Consider the following 18,096-nt stretch of genomic DNA (forward strand, 5'->3'; position numbering starts at 1 on the left):
GAAATAAACTTGCAAGGCTATGGGGATCAGGCAGAAGCATGGGACTGACTGGGGTGTCCTATGAAGTGCTGGCATGGACTCAAGATGCTGAACAGCAACCTTCTGTGCTTTAATAATCACTTTATAATTCCGTGCAGGTTTACAGGGGTCAGATTTCTTTCCACACTCTTCATCTGACCCAGTATTCCTTCCTTGATATTTGGATTATCTTAAAGTATTTGCACTTACAATATTTGTCGACTCGTTGGAGAGCAGGGAGTTGCAGAGTGGTGTGTCGGACAGGAGATGCTGGGCGGGTGGACCAGTGGCTGCATCATGCTGTACCTTCTCCTTCAGATGACTAATGAAGACCGAGCTATCCTGAGGAGGGTGCCATTGTGGATTGGTGATGGTGAAGTGCATGAGAGAGAGTTCAGTCTTCCCATTCTCTGCCTGTTGGTACACCGAGGCTTCCGTCTGGCCTTCTGACAGCCACTGCAAAAAAAAAATCACCACCACAACTGGATACACTCAGCCTCAACATCAAATCATTCAAATCCAAGGATCTACAGTTCTCAATGGAGTTCAGGACAGGCAATCAGCAGTGGCTTCACCAATAATATCCACATTCCTATAAACAAATAAACAGAAAGGTTCACACCCAACATTGGACCATACTGATGAGATTATAGCCAGGTTTTCTCCTTGCTGGTCCTGCCCTCTGGGAAGCAGAGAATATGGGAATATTGAAGTCCAGAGAGTATGTCTTTAAAGGAACCTATGCAACTGTCTCTTGTTCATGCAAATATCAGCAGTTTCCTTAAAACTGCTGTAAAATGTGTGATTTATCCACACTTAAGATCATGTATTTTTGATTTTTAGATTTATACTAGTGGGCTTTCTGTGGGTGTGAAGAGATTTAATGATTAAATTTAAAGTATTGCTATTGCCATGGTGATTTCTTTTGAAAACAGCATGAGAGATGGTTCTTGGAGCCGAATGGGGTTTTGTTTGCATTGAGGAAGCTTTATGAATGAACAGAGTGAACAGTTGTGCAGTAGGCTTGTTGTAAGAACCTGGAATGGTTTTTGGATGAGGGGAAAACACCTACAGTTTGGAAAGCCTTTTTGGTTTTCAGTTTTGCAGAGTCTTGGCTAAAGTTGGATTGTCAGAGAAATGCTCCTGAAGCAAGGGAATTGTTTAGCAGGTTGAGAAATAGATCAAGGTAAGGAGTTTAGTTTGAAAGTTCCAGACCAGATGTTTAATTAAAATGCTGAAGGGGTTATTTGAAGCTGGGAAAGTCAAAGTTCAATTGCATGAAGACTCAAAGTTAAAAATCACACAATATCAGGCTATAGTCCAACAGGTTTATTTGAAACTACAAGCTTTCGGAGCACTGCTCCTTCATCAGGTGACTCAGTGGGCAGGATCATTGGACATAGAATTTATAGTAAAAGATCAAAGTATCATACAACTGATACAAATAGGAATTTATAAAATGTTACATCAACTGACCTTCCTACTTTGGAAATACAACCAGTCTGACTCAAGTTTGGAATACAGCCTAGATGCTAACCTCACACCTTTAATGTATTGTCTAACCCGAGATGTCACTTTTTTTTAAAACCCGACAAAACCTTAAGTTGTTTCAGGACCATGACTTGAAAGAAGTTCTGGGATTTACATATTAATCAATCAAAACCTGCATCCCCATTCTAAGTGATTAAAGACTTAATAGCAATCTAGGTTTGTTCAATACATTGCATCAGTGTCTGACACTTTGACCTTTTACTATAAATTCTGCGTCCTATGATCCTGCCCCACTAGCTACCTGACAAAGGGTGCAGCGCTCCAAAAGCTTGTACTTCCAAGTAAACTTCTTGGATTATAGCCCGGTGTTGTGTTGCCTACCTCAGTCCAACACTGGCACCTCCACTTCATGAAGACTCAAGGAAGAGGTTATCAAATTCAAATGATTGGGAAGTGTTAAAGCCTTTTGATGCGAGGGGGCAGGAAATTCTCTTTGGTATTTGAGTACTTTAAATGTCAGGGTCAATAAGGTCGCAGTTTGCCCTGTGTTTTGAAATCTTTAAATTGTGTATGAATAGCTTGGTTTATTCTTTTTAGATTTTCATTTCTTATGTGTGATAAACTTTTATTTTAATTGTTAAAGATTGCGCCTCGTGCTTCAGGAAAAGACCATCTTGATAAAACCAAAATAAAAACCTGATCTATTGAAGTCAGGTTTTAGTTTGGAATCTGACAAGTCCAGCAATGAGATCAGCTGGTTTCATAAAATTATACAGTACAGTACTGACAAAACCTACTCCAAATCTATGATAGTCCTGCTTTCCAGCAATTAGTCCATAGCCTTGAATGTCATGACATTTCAAATGCTAACCCAAGTATTTTTTAAAAGGTTGTGAGACATCTTGCTTCAGCTCCCCTCCTATTCTCTGCACTCCAGATTCCCTCTATGTGAAAAAAAACTTTCTGAAATTCCATCGAAACCTCCTGCCAATCACCTTACAATTATACCCCCTTGTATTAATCTTTCAACTGAAGGGAACAGCTGCTTTCAACCCACTCTGTCCATGCCCCATAACCTTTTGTACACCTCTATCAGCTATCCTCAGTCTTCTCTGCTCTTAAGAAAATAACACAAGCTTATCCAGTCTCTCTTCATTGCTAAAATGTTCCACTCCAGGAAATATCCTGCTGAATCTCTTATGTGCTCCCTCCAGTGCAATCATCCTCCCTCTAGTGTGGAGACCAGAAATGAATACTGTGGCCTCACCAAAGTTTTGTACAGCTCCAGCATAATCTCCCTCTTCTTCTCATCTATGAAAGCAAGGACCCCATATGCCTTCTTAACCACCCTATTATCATTAACCTGTCCTGCTGCCTTCAGGGATCTGTGGACAAGCATCCCAAGATCCCTCTATTCCTGAGAGCTTTCTAGTGTCCTGTCATTCAGTGACTACTCCATTGTCTTGTTACGTCTTCTAAAATGCATCACTTCACACTTTCCAGGGTTGAACTTAATCTGCCACAACTGACCAATCTGTTATTATCTTCCTGTAAGCTAAAACCTTCTTACTGACTGTTAACCACCTAGCCAATGTGAATGTGAGTGAAGGACACCACTACCCGCACTATTAGCCAGCTGGCTGTAACTGTATCGCCAACTGTAGCTCACGCATACCATTGGGTTCCCATGTTTCCGGACATCCATCTGTGCAAAGGAGCAGATGTCACCCACTCCCACCACCTCCACTGAGAAGTTCCGGAAAAAGTCAATGATCTCTAGGGATTTCGGACGCAAGGAGAAGATCAGGACAAATGGAGTGATGATGGGACTGAGCAACTCCTCCAGAATAAACACCTGGAAAACACCAAATGGATTATGGGTCAGTCAGACTCACCCAAACGCCCCTCAGCAAAAGTCAGTGCAATGTTATACCAGACTCACTTCTACACTCTCCCAAACACTATGATGCATTCTGACATTAACATACCGCTTTGTACTGGAAGAGCTGAGCCATCTCATCTCTTGTCTCTGATTTATTAGCATTTCCTTTCCAGTGGTCAGGCATGTAGTGGATGTGGGCCAGTACACACTGCAGGAGCTGCTCCGGGCACCACACCATGTACTCGTCAGGAATGAAAGACCTGGCGATAAATACGTCAGCATTCAACACTATTCCATAAACTGTCTCAAACAGCAACATGGTCAGAGTCAGCATTACTCCATAAATAGTCAACACTGAAAGATGAGAGCTGCACATTATAACTGTGATACCACAAGTCTACACTGAGCTGTCCCTGTCCTGGAAATGTTTTATGGGAACAGTGAAAAGGCACCTTTACTTTGATATTTTAAGAGCAGAGCACCTTTACTTGCATTATATATATATATATATATATTAAAAAAAAGTTGAGGATTCTTTCCTCTGTATCTAACTCTATGCTGGCCCTGTTCTAGGCATGGTTGATGGAAACTGTATCGACAAATGCTTTATCTTTTAGTTTCAAAGAGTACAGGAAGCTTTACTCTGTATTTAACCCTATGATGGGAACAGTATACTCTGTTTGTTTTCCATTTAAAATAGCAGAGGAGCTTTACCTTCAACTTAAAATGGTAGAGAGGGGTCTACTTTCAGCTTAAAATGGTTATTATGAAATGTCAGCCTACAGTTTCGAGTCCCAATCCCTCTCAGTGTCCCCTTTGTGCTGAGATACAGTGACTTATTCCAAGCTGGATTTTTATGCTTGTCTGGGGTCTGTCAGTCACCTTCCCCTGACCTCACCTGCATACTGTCACCACGATGCCAAGCACGGTGATGGCAGTCAGGATGTGCTGTACTGTGAGCACATCCTCATCATAGACAGTGAGGGCGATGAGGACTGCCAGGATGGAGCCTGAGAAGAAGGCCAGGTTCTGTGCGAAGACGGTGAGCAGTGGCGAGGTGAAAGAGTTCATGTACTTGGTGGCAGGCTTGTAGCCTCGGCTGAGACGGGCCTGCAGCTCGTGGTCCAACTCGTTGAAGTGCCGTAGGTACAGACGCCCAAAGAGAGACCAACGGCGGGCCCCCAGGCTGCCTGGCTCTCTCTTGATCACCTCCGTGTAACTGAAGAAGGCATAGAGAATCTGCCACACCAGGATGAAGGGGCAGAGCAGGAGGTTGGCAATGCCAATCAACAGTACTGTGCGACTGAGCTGCTGTGCCAGTTCCAACCGGCTCCCAGAACGCTTATACTTGGGGTGAAGGTTCCACTTATTCTGGAAGAGAGATCCAGGGCCCCAAAAGAAGATCATCTCAAAATTGTACTTGAGGCCTTGGGAGAAGAAGATAGTGTCGCCCATCAGTGGAAGGCTGAGGCGGACGGGTAGCAGCGACTTGTTCACCATGGCCACCATGTAGTTCTTGAAGCGGAGGATGCGATGGTAGATGTCGAGCTCAGTCAGCTCCTTCTTGTGGATGCACATTTGCTGTTCCCGCTGCAGCAGGATCAGACGGGCTTGCACCTCCTGCCAGCTGTAGTTACACAATTCAACCTGGAGAAGGCAGCAAAAGACTGTTAACACCTGACATGATGTGGTGGAGCCAGTGTTGGACTCGGGTGGACAAAGTTAGAACAAAAAAAAATCACACAACACCAGGTTATTGTCCAACAGATTTACTTGGAAGCACCTAGCTTTCAGAGCACTGCTCCTTCCAACTCCCTGATGAAAGACCAGAGCTGTTTCCAAATAAAGTTGCTGGACTATAACCTGGTGTTGTGAGATTTTTAACTTTGAACACCTGAAGTGACCTTCATGGTGAGATAGTGGCTTTGTTATCAGGCTCATAACACAGGAACCTGGGCGAGAAAATGTACAGTACAAATCCTACCACAGGTAATTTACAAAAAAAAAACACTGGAACATAGAAGCCTGTGACCTAAAAGGGACACGAAGCTGACAGATTGGCTTCCTGATGAACTTTCTGGGATGAAACCTGCTGTCCTTTCCCAGTCCAGGTCGATAGGTGAATCCAGTCTGTCACCAGTGCATTTCATTCTTAGCAGCCCTCTGATCTGGCTGGGTCAGAAACTCAGTTTTATCAAAATGCTACAAGGTTCCAACACCAATGTATCACAGCAACTAAAACTGACATACTGACACAACTAAACAGTGAATGGGTACAAGAGGAGACTGAAACACCAACAAACCTAATACAGAATGCATTCAAAGGATTCTGAACAGGTTCTGTTAACTGAGTAGTGAGGTGTGGGTCATACCGTAGGGATCTTCAGTGCTTTGATGTAGAACGTTCTGATTTCCCAATAACTCAACAGATTGCAGATGACTTTGACCAAGCGGTACACCCAGAACACTGCAGCCATGGTCAGGAGGAAGATAATCCAACCATTCTTCTGAATCCTTGTGAGAACAAAAGCAGTAATAGAAATCAGGATTAGGAAGGAATCCATGCTGATTTCAAAAAGGCAAAATAATAAAAAGTTTAACAGGTCAACTGTTTAGCACTTTTTTAACAGCCATTTTTATGAAATGCAGAGTCAGAGAGTCATAAAGCATGTTAAGAGATCCTTTGGCCCGTCGAATCTGTGCTGACCTATCTACACTATCCCACTTTTCACAGACTGCCCCATAGTCTTCATGTTTTGACATTTCAAGTGTTCACCCTTTTTCAAGGGTGTGAGGTTTGCTACATTTCCTGCCCCCCAGGAAGTGCATTTCTGACTAACTCTCTCAGCCAAGAATATCTTTCCTCAAATCCCCTCAAAACCTCTTGCTCTACACCTTAAAATATGTCTCTTTGTTATTAACCTTTCAACTAAGGAGAAGTCTGAAGTGCAAAGAGACTTGGGAGTTCTAGTCCAGGATCCCCTCAAGGTAAACTTGCAGGTTGAATCAGTAGTTAGGAAGGCAAATGCAATGATGACATTTATTTTGAGAGGACTTGAATATAAAAGCAGGAATGTACTTCTGAGGTTCTGTAAAGCTCTGGTCAGACCTCATTTGGAGCATTGGGAGTAGCTTTGGGCCCCATATCTCAGAAAGGACGCACTGGCTGGAACAGGTTCAGAGGAGGTTCATGAGAATGGTCCCAGGAATGAAAAGCTTAACATATGAGGAAAGTTTGAGGACTCTGGGTCTGTACTTGGAGTTTAGAAGGATGTAGGGGGGGCGGGGGGGAGAAATCTAATTAAAGCTTACAGAATACTGAATGGCCTGGAGAGTAGATGTTGGGAAAATGTTGCCATTGGTAGAAAAGACTAGCACCCAAGGGTGCAGCCTCAGAGTAAAGGGAAGACCTTTTAGAACAGAGGTAAGGAGAAACTTCTTCAGCCAGAGAGTGGGGAATCTCTGAAGTTCATCGCCACAGAAGGCTGTGGAGGCCAGGTCATTGAATATATTTAAGACTAAGATAGATAGGTTCTTGATCGTTAAGGGGACCAAGCGTTATGGGTAGAAAGTGGGAGAATGGGGTTTAGAAACTTATCAGCCATGATGAAGTGGCATAGCAGATTCAATGGGCTGTGAATGGCCTAATTTCTGCTCCTGTGTCTTATGGTCTAACATTTGCTTCCAGTCCATCCTGCCCATGCCCCTCATAACAACTAGGATCAGAAGGAGGAGCAGAATTAAGGAGAATGTGAAAGCATTTTATTCTTATGTAAGAAGCAAGCAGGTAACTAGAGAATGGATTGGTCCACTAAAGGATAACAAAGGAAGGCTGTGTGTCGAACCTGAGCGAACGGGTGAGATTCTGAATGATTACGCTGCATCAGTGAGGAGAGGGACATGATGAATGTTGAGATTAGAGATAGAAGTTTGAATAGTCTGGATCACGTTGACCTAAGTAGGGAAGTTGTGTTGGGTAGGCTAGAGGTTATTAAGGTGGACAAATCCCCAGGACCGGATGGGATCTATCCCAGGTTGCTGAGGGAGGAGATAGAGGAAATAGTTGGGGCCCTGACAGATATCTTTATGGCATCCTTAAATACAGGTGAGGTGCTGGAGGGCTGGAGGGTTGCTCATGTTGTCTCCCTGTACAAGAAGGGTAGTAAGGGATATTCCGGGGAACTACAGACCAGTGAGTCTGACATCATTGGTGGGGAAGTTGCTGGAGAAGATACTAAGGGATAGGATCTATTTATATTTAGAAAAGAATGGACTTATCAGTGATAGGCAACATGGATCTGTGCGGGGGAGATGGTGCCTTACCAACTTAGAGCTCTTCAAGGAAGTGACCAAGTTGATAGATAAAGGAAGGGCTGTTGATGTCATACACATGGACTTTAGTAAGGCGTTTGATAAGGTTCCCCATTGTAGACTAATGGAGAAAGTGAAGTCACATGGTGTGCAGGGTGTTCTAGCTAGGTGGATAAAGAACTGGTTGAGCAACAGGAGACAGAGAGTAGTAGTTGAAGGGAGTTTCCCGAAATGGAGAAAGGTGACCAGTGGGGTTCCACAGGGATCAGTATTGGGGCCACTGTTGTTTGTGATATACATAAATGATCTAGAAGAGGGCACTGTTGATCTGATCAGAAAGTTTGCAGATGACACTAAGATTGGTGGAGTAGCAGAAAGCATAAGGGACTGTCAGAGAATACAGAAGGATGTAGATAGACTGGAGAGTTGGGCGGATGGTTTTCAATCCAGACAAATGTGAGGTGATGCATTTAGGCAAGACTAATTCTAAAGTGAATTATACAATGAATGAAAGAGCCTTGGGAAAAGTTGATAGGCAGAGGGATCTGGGAGTGCAGATCCATTGTACCCTGAAGGTTGCTGCACAGGTGGATAGAATGGTCCAGAAGGCATATAGTATGCTTGCCTTCATCGGACTGGGTATTGAGTATAAGAGCTGGCAAGTCATGTTAAAATTGTACAAGACATTGGTTCGGCCGCATTTCGAATACTGTGTACAGTTCTGGGCGCCACATTACCAAAAGGATGTGGACACTTTGGAAAGGATTCAGAGAAAGTTTACGAGGATGCTGTCTGGTATGGAAGGTGTTAGCTAAGAAGAGAGGTTGAGTAGGTTAGCTTTATTTTCATTAGAAAAAGGGAGACTGAGGGGGGACCTGATTGAGGTTTACAAAATCATGAAGGGTATAGACAGGATAGATAGCGATAAGCTTTTTCCCAGGGTGAAGGATTCAATAACGAGAGGTCACGCTTTCAAGGTGAGAGGTGAAAAGTTTAAGGGGGATACACGCGGCAAGTACTTCACACAGAGGGTGGTGGGCGTTTGGAACATGTTGCCAGCAGAGATGGTAGAGGCAGGCACAGTAGATTCATTTAAGATGCATCTGGACAGATACATGAGTAGGTGGGGAGCTCAGGGATACTGATGCTTAGGAATTGACCGACAGGTTTACACAGTACGTTTGGATCGGCTCAAGCTTGGAGGGCTGAAGGGCCTGTTCCTGGGCTGTAAATTTTCTTTGTTCTTTTCAGCCCCCACCTCTAAATGAGGTCATGGTTATCTACTTCAGCACCATCTTCCTGCACAACACCTGCATACATCCTTTGATGCTTTTAATCTTTAGAAACATATCATCTTAGTCTTGAATATACTCAATAATTTTTCTCCAGAGAATAGTAGAGGTTCAGAATTCCAAAGATTCACCACCTTCAGGGGGCCATGTCTCAGAATAAAGAGGCAAACCATTTAAGACTGAGCAGCAGGGGAATTTCCTCTCTCTTATTCTGGGACATGGCCCCCTGATTCTGGGTCCTCCAGCCCAGGGAAATCATCCCCCTATTCTCTCCCAGGAATCTCTGTATTACTGTTTATCCCACCGAATCCACAATGGTGGATTTCCCCAAAGATTGACAAAGATACGATTTTTGAGAAGATTTGTAGCTCAGGTTGAGGTTCAGGTTGTAAGTTTTCTTGCTGAGCAGAAAGGTTTGTTTTCAGATGTTTCATCACCATGCTAGGAAACATCATCAGTCAATCTCTGGTGAAGTGCTGGTGTTCTGTCCTGCTTTCTATTTACGTGTCTTGGTCTGTTAAGGTGGGTGATATCATTTCTGGTTCTTTTTCTCAGAGGTTGGTAAATGGGGTAAGGATGGTGTTGATGATGTTGGAAGTTTCCTCTATCTGGTCTGCATAGATGAGTTGGGTTGAAGGGTCTGTTTGTGTGCTGTACATCTCTACAAGTCTATGTATCATACTCTTACCTAGCTCTGTCTCATCTGTAAACTTTCACTTATGCACACCTTTGTTTTATTGCTTCAAACTCATTTTTTTCTCCTAAAGTTCACACTTACAGTTGTGCCAAACTTAATCTTTCTGAAGAAGGGTTACTGAACCTGAATAAAAGCAAATTACTGCAGATGCTGGAATCTGAAACCAAAAGAGAAAATGCTGGAAAATCTCAGCCGGTCTGGCAGCGTCTGTAAGGAGAAAAGAGCTGACATTTCGAGTCTAATTGACTCTTTGTCAAAGGGTCAGTTAGACTTGAAACGTTAGCTCTTTTCTCTCCTTACAGATGCTGCCAGACCTGCTGAGATTTTCCAGCATTTTGTCTTTTGGTTACTGAACCTGAACGTTAACTCTGATTTCTTTCCACAGACCTGCTGAGCTTTTCCAACAATTTCTGTTCTTGTTTCCAATTTCCAGCATCCATATTTTTTGGTTTTTTTATCTTTCTGAAATTTGCTCACAAGGACCCACCAACAAAATAGAAAAATGGAAATGATCTCTCCCCATCCCATGCAAAATAATTGGACAAGTCTGTTTTACACCATTATTCACATATACAGGGAAACTGTAGCAATTCTGGGACTCTCAATATTCACTTATAGGAAACAGCAACAAAAAAAAAACAAAAAACGCCCCTCAGCAAACCTGGGACACCCTTAGAACATGTAATCAATACTTTCACTTAAAAGGTTATTATTAAACTGACATTGAGCCTATAGCCAAGTGATTCCTGGTACTTAAATTCTTGGAATTCAACTCATGGTAAATTGGAAACAAGCAGTATTGGCCCTGTGCACTGTACAAAATCAGAGACGATCACTGTCCTTATCTGCAGTACAGAATGCACTTATTAGACTGCTTGGCATATTAACCTTGCATGGGGAGAGGAGAATGTGTGAACGTTAATGTGACAGTGACTGTGCTGAAGTCAGGACGTAGCAGTGGGACAGTACCAGAGAGGAAAGCAGTTATTGGGCAACAAGATGTTGTAAACACAGGGAATTCTTATGTGGCCTGCCAGTTACCATCCTCTTAGCTCACAACACAACAAAAAACAGCTGGATAAACATTGCTGTATTAGATATCACAGCTTTCAAATCTCTTGGCACCACCCATCCCCAGGGTAAGTGGATTCCCCTAACAGCTTCCTACTGTCTTGCATTCCCAGGGCACGGAGTTAGTAAACAATGACCCTTTGAGAAAAGTGGATATGAGCGAAAGCTGGAAGGGAAGTCGGGAATTAGAGAAAGACAGTAGGTGCATAGGGTCGGGATGAGAATGGGACTAAATCTAGGAGAGAATCAGATAGACATGTGAAGATGGACAGCAAGGTGGGGAAGGAGAGGGACAAGGTGAGTTCTGTATAGAGAGGAGGGGGTTGGTGGGGAGAGAGTGACAGAGACAGACAGATATGGAGATAGAGATTGGGGAAAGACAAGACAAAGACAGGTGGAGAGAGAAGGGCTAAAATAACAGAGGGAGAGAAGGGAAAAGTAACAGGCAGATAGATTGCCAGGAAGAGAGTGGGAGAAAGAGATGGGAAGAAAGAGTGAGTGGGAGTTGAAGATTAGAATGGAAAGACTGACATCACCCATCAACAACCAGCAACACTGCGTCGGTTACTTCTCACCATTCACCGCTTGTGCCCCTTCCTGATTAGCCTTGAGAAAGTGCTAGTGCACTGGCTTGGTCAACCAATGTCAAAGAGCAGAAAGAGTCTCATGGAAGAGGGTCTGGAGTCACAGAAAGCTAGAGCAGCTAATGATGACAGGTTTGATTCAATGGGCTGTTACAACAATCTGATCATTTAATTCTAGGTTTATTTAATTAACTGACACTGTGGGAATAGAAAAGTAGTCTATGTTTACACAGAAAGAGACTGCAGAATGATGTAGGGCAGAGGAATTTTGGTCCTTGTACATGAATCACAAAACATTAACATACAGGCAAAGCAAGAGATTGGGAAAGCTTTTATTTCACGGGTCTGGAGAATATAAGAAGGCATGTTTTGCATACTACTTTCTCATCCAACTCTTTATCAGCTCTGAAAAGCAATTAGAGGCCAGAAATAAATATTTGGCCTTGCCAGACATGCTGACATCCCATGAAAGAAAAACTGGGAATAGCTATATTGATCTTGGAAAATGTGGGGCACAGATTAATCAGAAATGCTTCCAGGGCTCTGACAGTTGATGGAAAGATTGTACAGAAATGTGGTCCCTAGAATAAAGGAACTGAAAGAGTGTTTTGTATTAAGTTTGTAGGGTTGAGAAAGAATTTACTCAAGTAGATAGATGGAAACATTTCCCACATGTGGGCAAGTCTAGGAAAGGGGGACATGAAATCAAAATCCAGCCATTCTGGACAGAAACAAAAACAGAAATCGCTGGCAAAACTCAGCAGGTCTGGCAGCAGTTTTGGGGAGAAAACAGAGTGAATGTGAGAGTCTGGTGACTCAACAGAACTGATAGCAGCTGGGAAAAACTGGTATTCATGCTAAAGACAAGGTTTTTTTTGGGGGGGGGGAAAGAAGAGGAGGAGGAGGAGGTGAATAGATGGATTGAGATGGAGCCAGAGGGAGAGAGGGAGAACTATAAAAGAGGTAGGGGCAGGGGCATTATGGATGGCACATCATGACAGAACAGAAGCTGAATACATGACAAGAACTGAGGGTAACAGAGAATGCTAAAAGCAAATTATGGAATGTAATAGTGGGCCTGAGAGTGGGTGAAAGAGGGTAGGCTGTAACAGGACTGAGTGACTGAGTGTAGATATGGTTAAAAAAAAAGGAAGAACACAATAAGGGTCTAAAGTTATTGAACTTGATGTTCAGCCCTTGATACTGCAGAGTTCCCAAGTGGAGCACTACAGTAAGCCTGAGACAGAGGTGTTGGTCAGGGAATTTGGTGATGTGTTGCAGTAGCAGGTAATAGGAAACTCTGGGTCATTTTTATGGATATATAGAGAACTCAGTCTTATTGAATGGTTCTAGTTTGGAGATCATTCGGTCCTTCGACTCCATTCTGGCTCTATGCAAAGCAACTCAGTAATTCCACTCTCCTGCTTTTTTTCATATGGCTCTGCTAATCTTTTCTCCCTCTTCAAATGCTAATGCAATTCTCCTTTGAGGGCCAAGATTGAATTTTTTCCACTAGATCTCAGGCAGTATACTCCAGATCCCTGTTGAAGAGGAAAGATAAGGTCTCTCCAAAGCAGACCCATTTTCTTATTTTCATTCCTATTAATTATACCTATTTCACTTCTCTCCTTTATATCCATTAACACTCCCTTTATCTTTTGCCTTGGCACCCTCACCATCTCTTCTACTTACTGTACTCCTTCTCCCTTTCTGCCAACAGCAGAAAAACCATTCATTTCTCGATCCTTTCAGTCCTGAAGAAGTCATACTGCACTCAAAACATGAAGATTGCGTCTCTCTCTGCACAGGTGCTATGAGACCTGTTGGGTTTCTCCAGTATTTTCTATTTTTAGAGGAAGCTCATGTTGTTTAATACATATCCAAGTTGAACCATGGTTGTGTGTGTGTGTGTGTGTGTGTGTGTGTGTGTGTAAGAGAGAGAGGGGGAAAGAGAGAGGGGGAAAGAAAGAGTGAGGGGGAAAGAGAGAGGGGGAAAGAGAGAGAGAAAGAAAGAGAGAGAGAGAAAGAAAGAGAGAAAGAAAGAAAGAGAGAAAGAAAGAAAAAGAAAAAGAAAAGAGAGAAGAGAGTGAGTGTGAGAGAAAGGACATGCAATTTCCATTGTAATTTCTACTTTAATTATGTATCTGCAATCATCTAAAAGTATTTGCATATAAATAAAAGCAAGTGTATTTAGCTCCACCATTACTTCGTTGACATGGTATGAGGCAGTATATAAACTAACTGGCTTCATGTGTTTGTGTATCATAGGAATAAAGAACAAGAGTAGGACACACAGCACTTCAAGCCTGCTCCCCCATTCAATAAGAACATGGCTGATCTAATTCTAACTTCAACTCTACAGTCCTGCATATTCCCAATAATGTTTTATCCCCTTGGAAATCAAGACTCCAGATAAATTTTGTATCCACTATCTTTTGAGGGAGGGATCTAAAGACCCACAGCCCTCAAAGAAGAAATGTTTCCTCACCTTTATCTTAAATGGGCTTCCCTTATCTTTAAACTATAACCCTTAACTCTAGATTCTCCCCCCAGTGGAAACATCCTTTCAGCATCAACCCAGTCAATTCCCCTTATATGTTTCAGTTAAGTTACCTCTGACTCTTGTAATCTTTTCTAAAGAAAGACAATCTTCTGATTTTTGGCATTAGTCTCATGAACTGCTTCTGATACACTAGCATTATTCCATTAGTACAGTGACCAGATGGGATCTCACCAAAGTCTGGTATAACTTAAGTACAACCTCCATACCTATGTATTCAATTGCTCTCACAATAAAACAAAAGATTCCATTAGCCTTCCTAATTATTTGTTGTACTTTGTGATTCATACTTTAGGACACCCAGAATTCTTTGTACTTCAGAGCAACCTCTCACATCTGGATAAATTTTGTTTTATACTTTCTGCCAAAATGTACAATTTCACATTTTCCCATGTTGTATTCCATTTGCCAGAGTATCAGGTTGCTTCAGCTCCTCTCTTACCAAAGGTAGACTCTTACCTTGCAGTGCATTGCTCTGTGGGTAGTATTGCATCTGGCAGAGTGACTTTATTCCTCTCTGGTTGGCTGGAACCAGTGTGATTTATGAACTTATTTGCAAATAACACATCATATTCCACGCAGTTGAACAAGAAAGTTGTGAATAGGACAACAAATAAGAACTGCCTGAAATACAGGACGAGAATGGTCGATATGAGAGTCAGGCAAAGCAATGAGCTGCATCTAACATTTACAATCCTAGATTTCAATTCTCTTCAGTACTGACCTTCACATCAGAGTGTGGGTTAGGGTGCAGAGGGAGTTTGTATTTAAATTCCACTGCAGTTTCGTACTATTTCAGAATCCTACTCAATGTCTCCACTGCCTACTTAAACTCTGTTCAATGCAAGTGTTTTCATTTTTAATCACGAAGGCTTCACTTCACCCTCTTCAAGTCCTTATTCTTCTTTCAGACCTTACAAATTACTAGGTTCATTTGCAAATAGAAGGGGTCAGATAGCTGCACATTTGAGTTTCAGGGTTGGATGTTCAAGGTCATCTCAGAGACTTTAGCATGAAATCTAAGGTGACATTCCAATTCAGTACTGAGGGAGTGTTCCAGTGACAGACATGTTTTAGTAAACAGAAGTTTCCTCTGCTATCTCTGGTGTACATGAAATATCCCATGGCACCATTGCAAAGAAGAGCAGGGGAATTATCCCTGATGTATTGGCCATTATCCTTCAGTAAAAACTATAAGTAGTAATGATTTGGTCATTACCACAACGATGTTTGTAGGAGCTTGCTGTGCACAAATGATCTGCCATGTTTCAAGTTTCTTCTATGACAATAGCAACTAAATTTCAGAAAGTATTGCCTATCACTCCTTTGGTATATTCTAAAGTTGTTATAGAATTTACAAGTCTTTATTTTCTATTGTCACTGCTATCTTCTATCTTTTGTGTTATGGCTAACTTGAATTACAACTGCAATTTATTCAGATTATTCCTTCTTCTCTGTTTTACTGTTTTAATTCAGAACACGGAACAACAGCTTTACCCTTACTCTACCTGGCCTCAAAAGTGTTTAACAGTCCAATGTAGATCTTTACTGTATATCTAACTATCCACATACATTTAGCTCATATTATTTGTATTTTGCCTGAGACAATAAGCATTTTAACATGAAGATTAAACTTACACCAACTCGAAGAATTCAGACAGCATCATGCAGGCAAAGCCATTCTTTTGGTGAAAGTGGTAGATGTGATTAATAGGTTAAGGATCACCTTACTGCTGCCACTGTGCAATGTTAGATATCCCACTGCATAGACCTCTGTTCTTGCAGCCCCATTCCCTGCCATTAAGTAGTATACCATAATAAATCTAATGCATCAATATTTAGATCATGGCTATAATTGAGCTCTGAAGCTAAGTGCTTCTGGTGGAACCCAGCGTGAGCACTGGTGAGCAGATTATTGCTGTTTGGGTTTTGGTAACACAGTTGACAACACCTATCAATTTGCTGGTGATTGAGAACAGACTGATAGGGCAGTAATTGACTGCATTGGATTTATCTTGCTTTTTGAAGACAGGCCATACTTGGGGCGCTATTCCACCTTGATGAGTGGATGTCAGTGTCATAGTTGTTCTGCAACAGCTTAGTTCGGCATGCTTAGTTTGTGATGGTAGAAGTAGCCAAGAAGGTTCATCCATCTGGTTGTCTTGGTTGCAGATGCTTACAAAGACTTCAGCCTGATCTGTTTTTAGGCTATAGTGCACAGCTCAATGATACAGTGCACTGTGAAGACAAAATGTCGTCTTTGCAAACTCTGCAGTTTGCAATGCAAACATTCAATCACAGATTGACAGATCTGCTTCAAGGAATGGGCGAGGACTCCCAGGGACGCCACTATGCTGCTGAAGACACCAAATATGTCCAGGGATGATGATGAAAGAGTCAGGAATGTTAGCTGAGAGGTATAATTCTCTGTGTATGCTTTATCAGGCTATTGTTTGGCTTGTCTATGGGATAGCTCTCTCAACTTCAGTATAATTCCCAAGATACAGTGGAGGACTATTTTGCAGGGTTGATATGTGTGTCTTCATTGCATCCTGACCCAAAGTGTAAATGAGAGGCCTGATCCATTTTTCATGTTTTTCTTTCAAGTGATTTGATACAATTGAGGACAATATCCTTCTAATTTCCTTCGCTGTGTGCCATCCATTTCTTGAACTGCATGAACCTGCCTGTATTCCTGATGAAGGGCTTTTGCCCGAAACGTCGATTTTACTGTTCCTCGGATGCTGCCTGAACTGCTGTGCTTTTGCAGCACCACTCTAATCTAGACTCTGGTTTCCAGCATCTGCAGTCATTGTTTTTACCTGCATGAACCTGTTGAAATAGCTGCACACGCTTCATTGTATCAGGAGGACTGCTGACTGATCGAGGCTGGATTGCCCCTCGCATGAAACATTACAGATTGCTACATGACTGGGTACTCACACAGATCATCATGGACGATGGGTTTGCTGGTGTCATTTCACAGGGCAATTAGGAGTCAGCCACATCGTTGGTGGAAGGCACTCAACTGTGATGTCAAGATTAAATTAAATTTTCTTTTTCAGTTTCACTGAATGTTAAAAATCACAACACCAGGTTATAGTCCAACAGGTTTATTTGGAAGTACTAGCTTTCAGAGTGTTGCTCCTTCATTAGGTAACTGTGGAGCAGGATCATAAGACAGAATTTATAGCAAAAGATTACAGTGTCATGCACCTGAAATGATAAATTGAACAAACCTAGATTGCTGTTAAGTCTTTCATCTTTTGGAATGGGTTGTAGGTTTCAGTTCATTAATACATAAATCCAAGGACTTATTTTAAATCATATTCTCGAGATAATTTAAGATTTTATAAAAAAAAGTAACATCTCCGCTCAGACAATGCATTAAAGATGTGAGGCTAGAGTCTGTCTGTATCCCAATCTTGAATCAGTTTCGTTCTATTTCCAAAGTGGAATGCACAAAATATTACATGGATTGACTGTCTGCAAAGTGTGTATTTTTTTTTGAGCAAAATAGAATGTATCTGCAGATACAAATTCACCACATATGTGTCTGTGTCTGAGAGAGAGAGAGAGAGAGAGAGAGAGAGAGAGAGAGAGAGAGAGAGAGAGAGAGAGAGAGAGGAGAAGGAGAAAGAAAAAGAGGATGTGAGTGTGGGTGCACGTGAGAGACTGTGTGTTTGCATTTGTGCATGCTTAGTGTGTGTGAGTGTGTGATGGAGAATAAGCTTGTGAGAGGGTGTGAGTATGGAGGGTGTATGCGTGTGTGTATGAGAAACTGCATGTGCATGAGAGAGGGCCTGCATGAGTGTGCTCGTGCACGTGTGAGAGGGTGCATACTGTAATGGGGTCACCTGTAGTGTGACATGAACCCAAGGTTCCAGTAGAGGCCATCCTCATGGGTACTGAGCTTGGCTACCAGCCTCTGCTCGGACACTTTGTGTTGTTGCCTATTCCGAAGTCCGCCTTGGAGGATGGTCACCCAAAGATCTGAAGCTGAACGTCTCCGACTGCTAAAGTGTTCCCTGACTGGGAGGTCAGACACCTCAGCAAACAGGGACACTTGGCCTTGGATCTTCAGATGACCATCCTCCAACGTGGACTTCGGTACACGCAACAACGTGGCCGAGCAGAGGCTGATAGCCAAGTTTGGTACCAATGGGGATGGCCTCAACTGGGACCTTGGG

The 18,096-nt window shown here is 42.4% G+C and overlaps 1 protein-coding gene across 3 annotated transcripts in view; it reads right to left on the reverse strand.

Annotated features, from left to right (window-relative positions):
- Positions 1-18,096, reverse strand: part of atg9b (autophagy related 9B) — a 67,341-nt gene that overhangs the window by 29,034 nt on the left and 20,211 nt on the right. For all 3 annotated transcript variants that reach the window (XM_072569635.1, XM_072569637.1, XM_072569634.1), the window contains exons 4-10: positions 15,545-15,607; positions 14,366-14,530; positions 5,764-5,905; positions 4,290-5,038; positions 3,498-3,651; positions 3,185-3,364; positions 229-474 (exon numbers count right to left, since the gene is read on the reverse strand). In XM_072569635.1, the coding sequence (XP_072425736.1) occupies positions 229-474; positions 3,185-3,364; positions 3,498-3,651; positions 4,290-5,038; positions 5,764-5,905; positions 14,366-14,530; positions 15,545-15,607 (1,699 nt within the window). The remainder of the gene's footprint in view (positions 1-228; positions 475-3,184; positions 3,365-3,497; positions 3,652-4,289; positions 5,039-5,763; positions 5,906-14,365; positions 14,531-15,544; positions 15,608-18,096) is intronic.

Source organism: Chiloscyllium punctatum, chromosome 5, assembly GCF_047496795.1.
Source record: "Chiloscyllium punctatum isolate Juve2018m chromosome 5, sChiPun1.3, whole genome shotgun sequence".
Taxonomy (NCBI): Eukaryota; Metazoa; Chordata; class Chondrichthyes; order Orectolobiformes; family Hemiscylliidae; genus Chiloscyllium; species Chiloscyllium punctatum.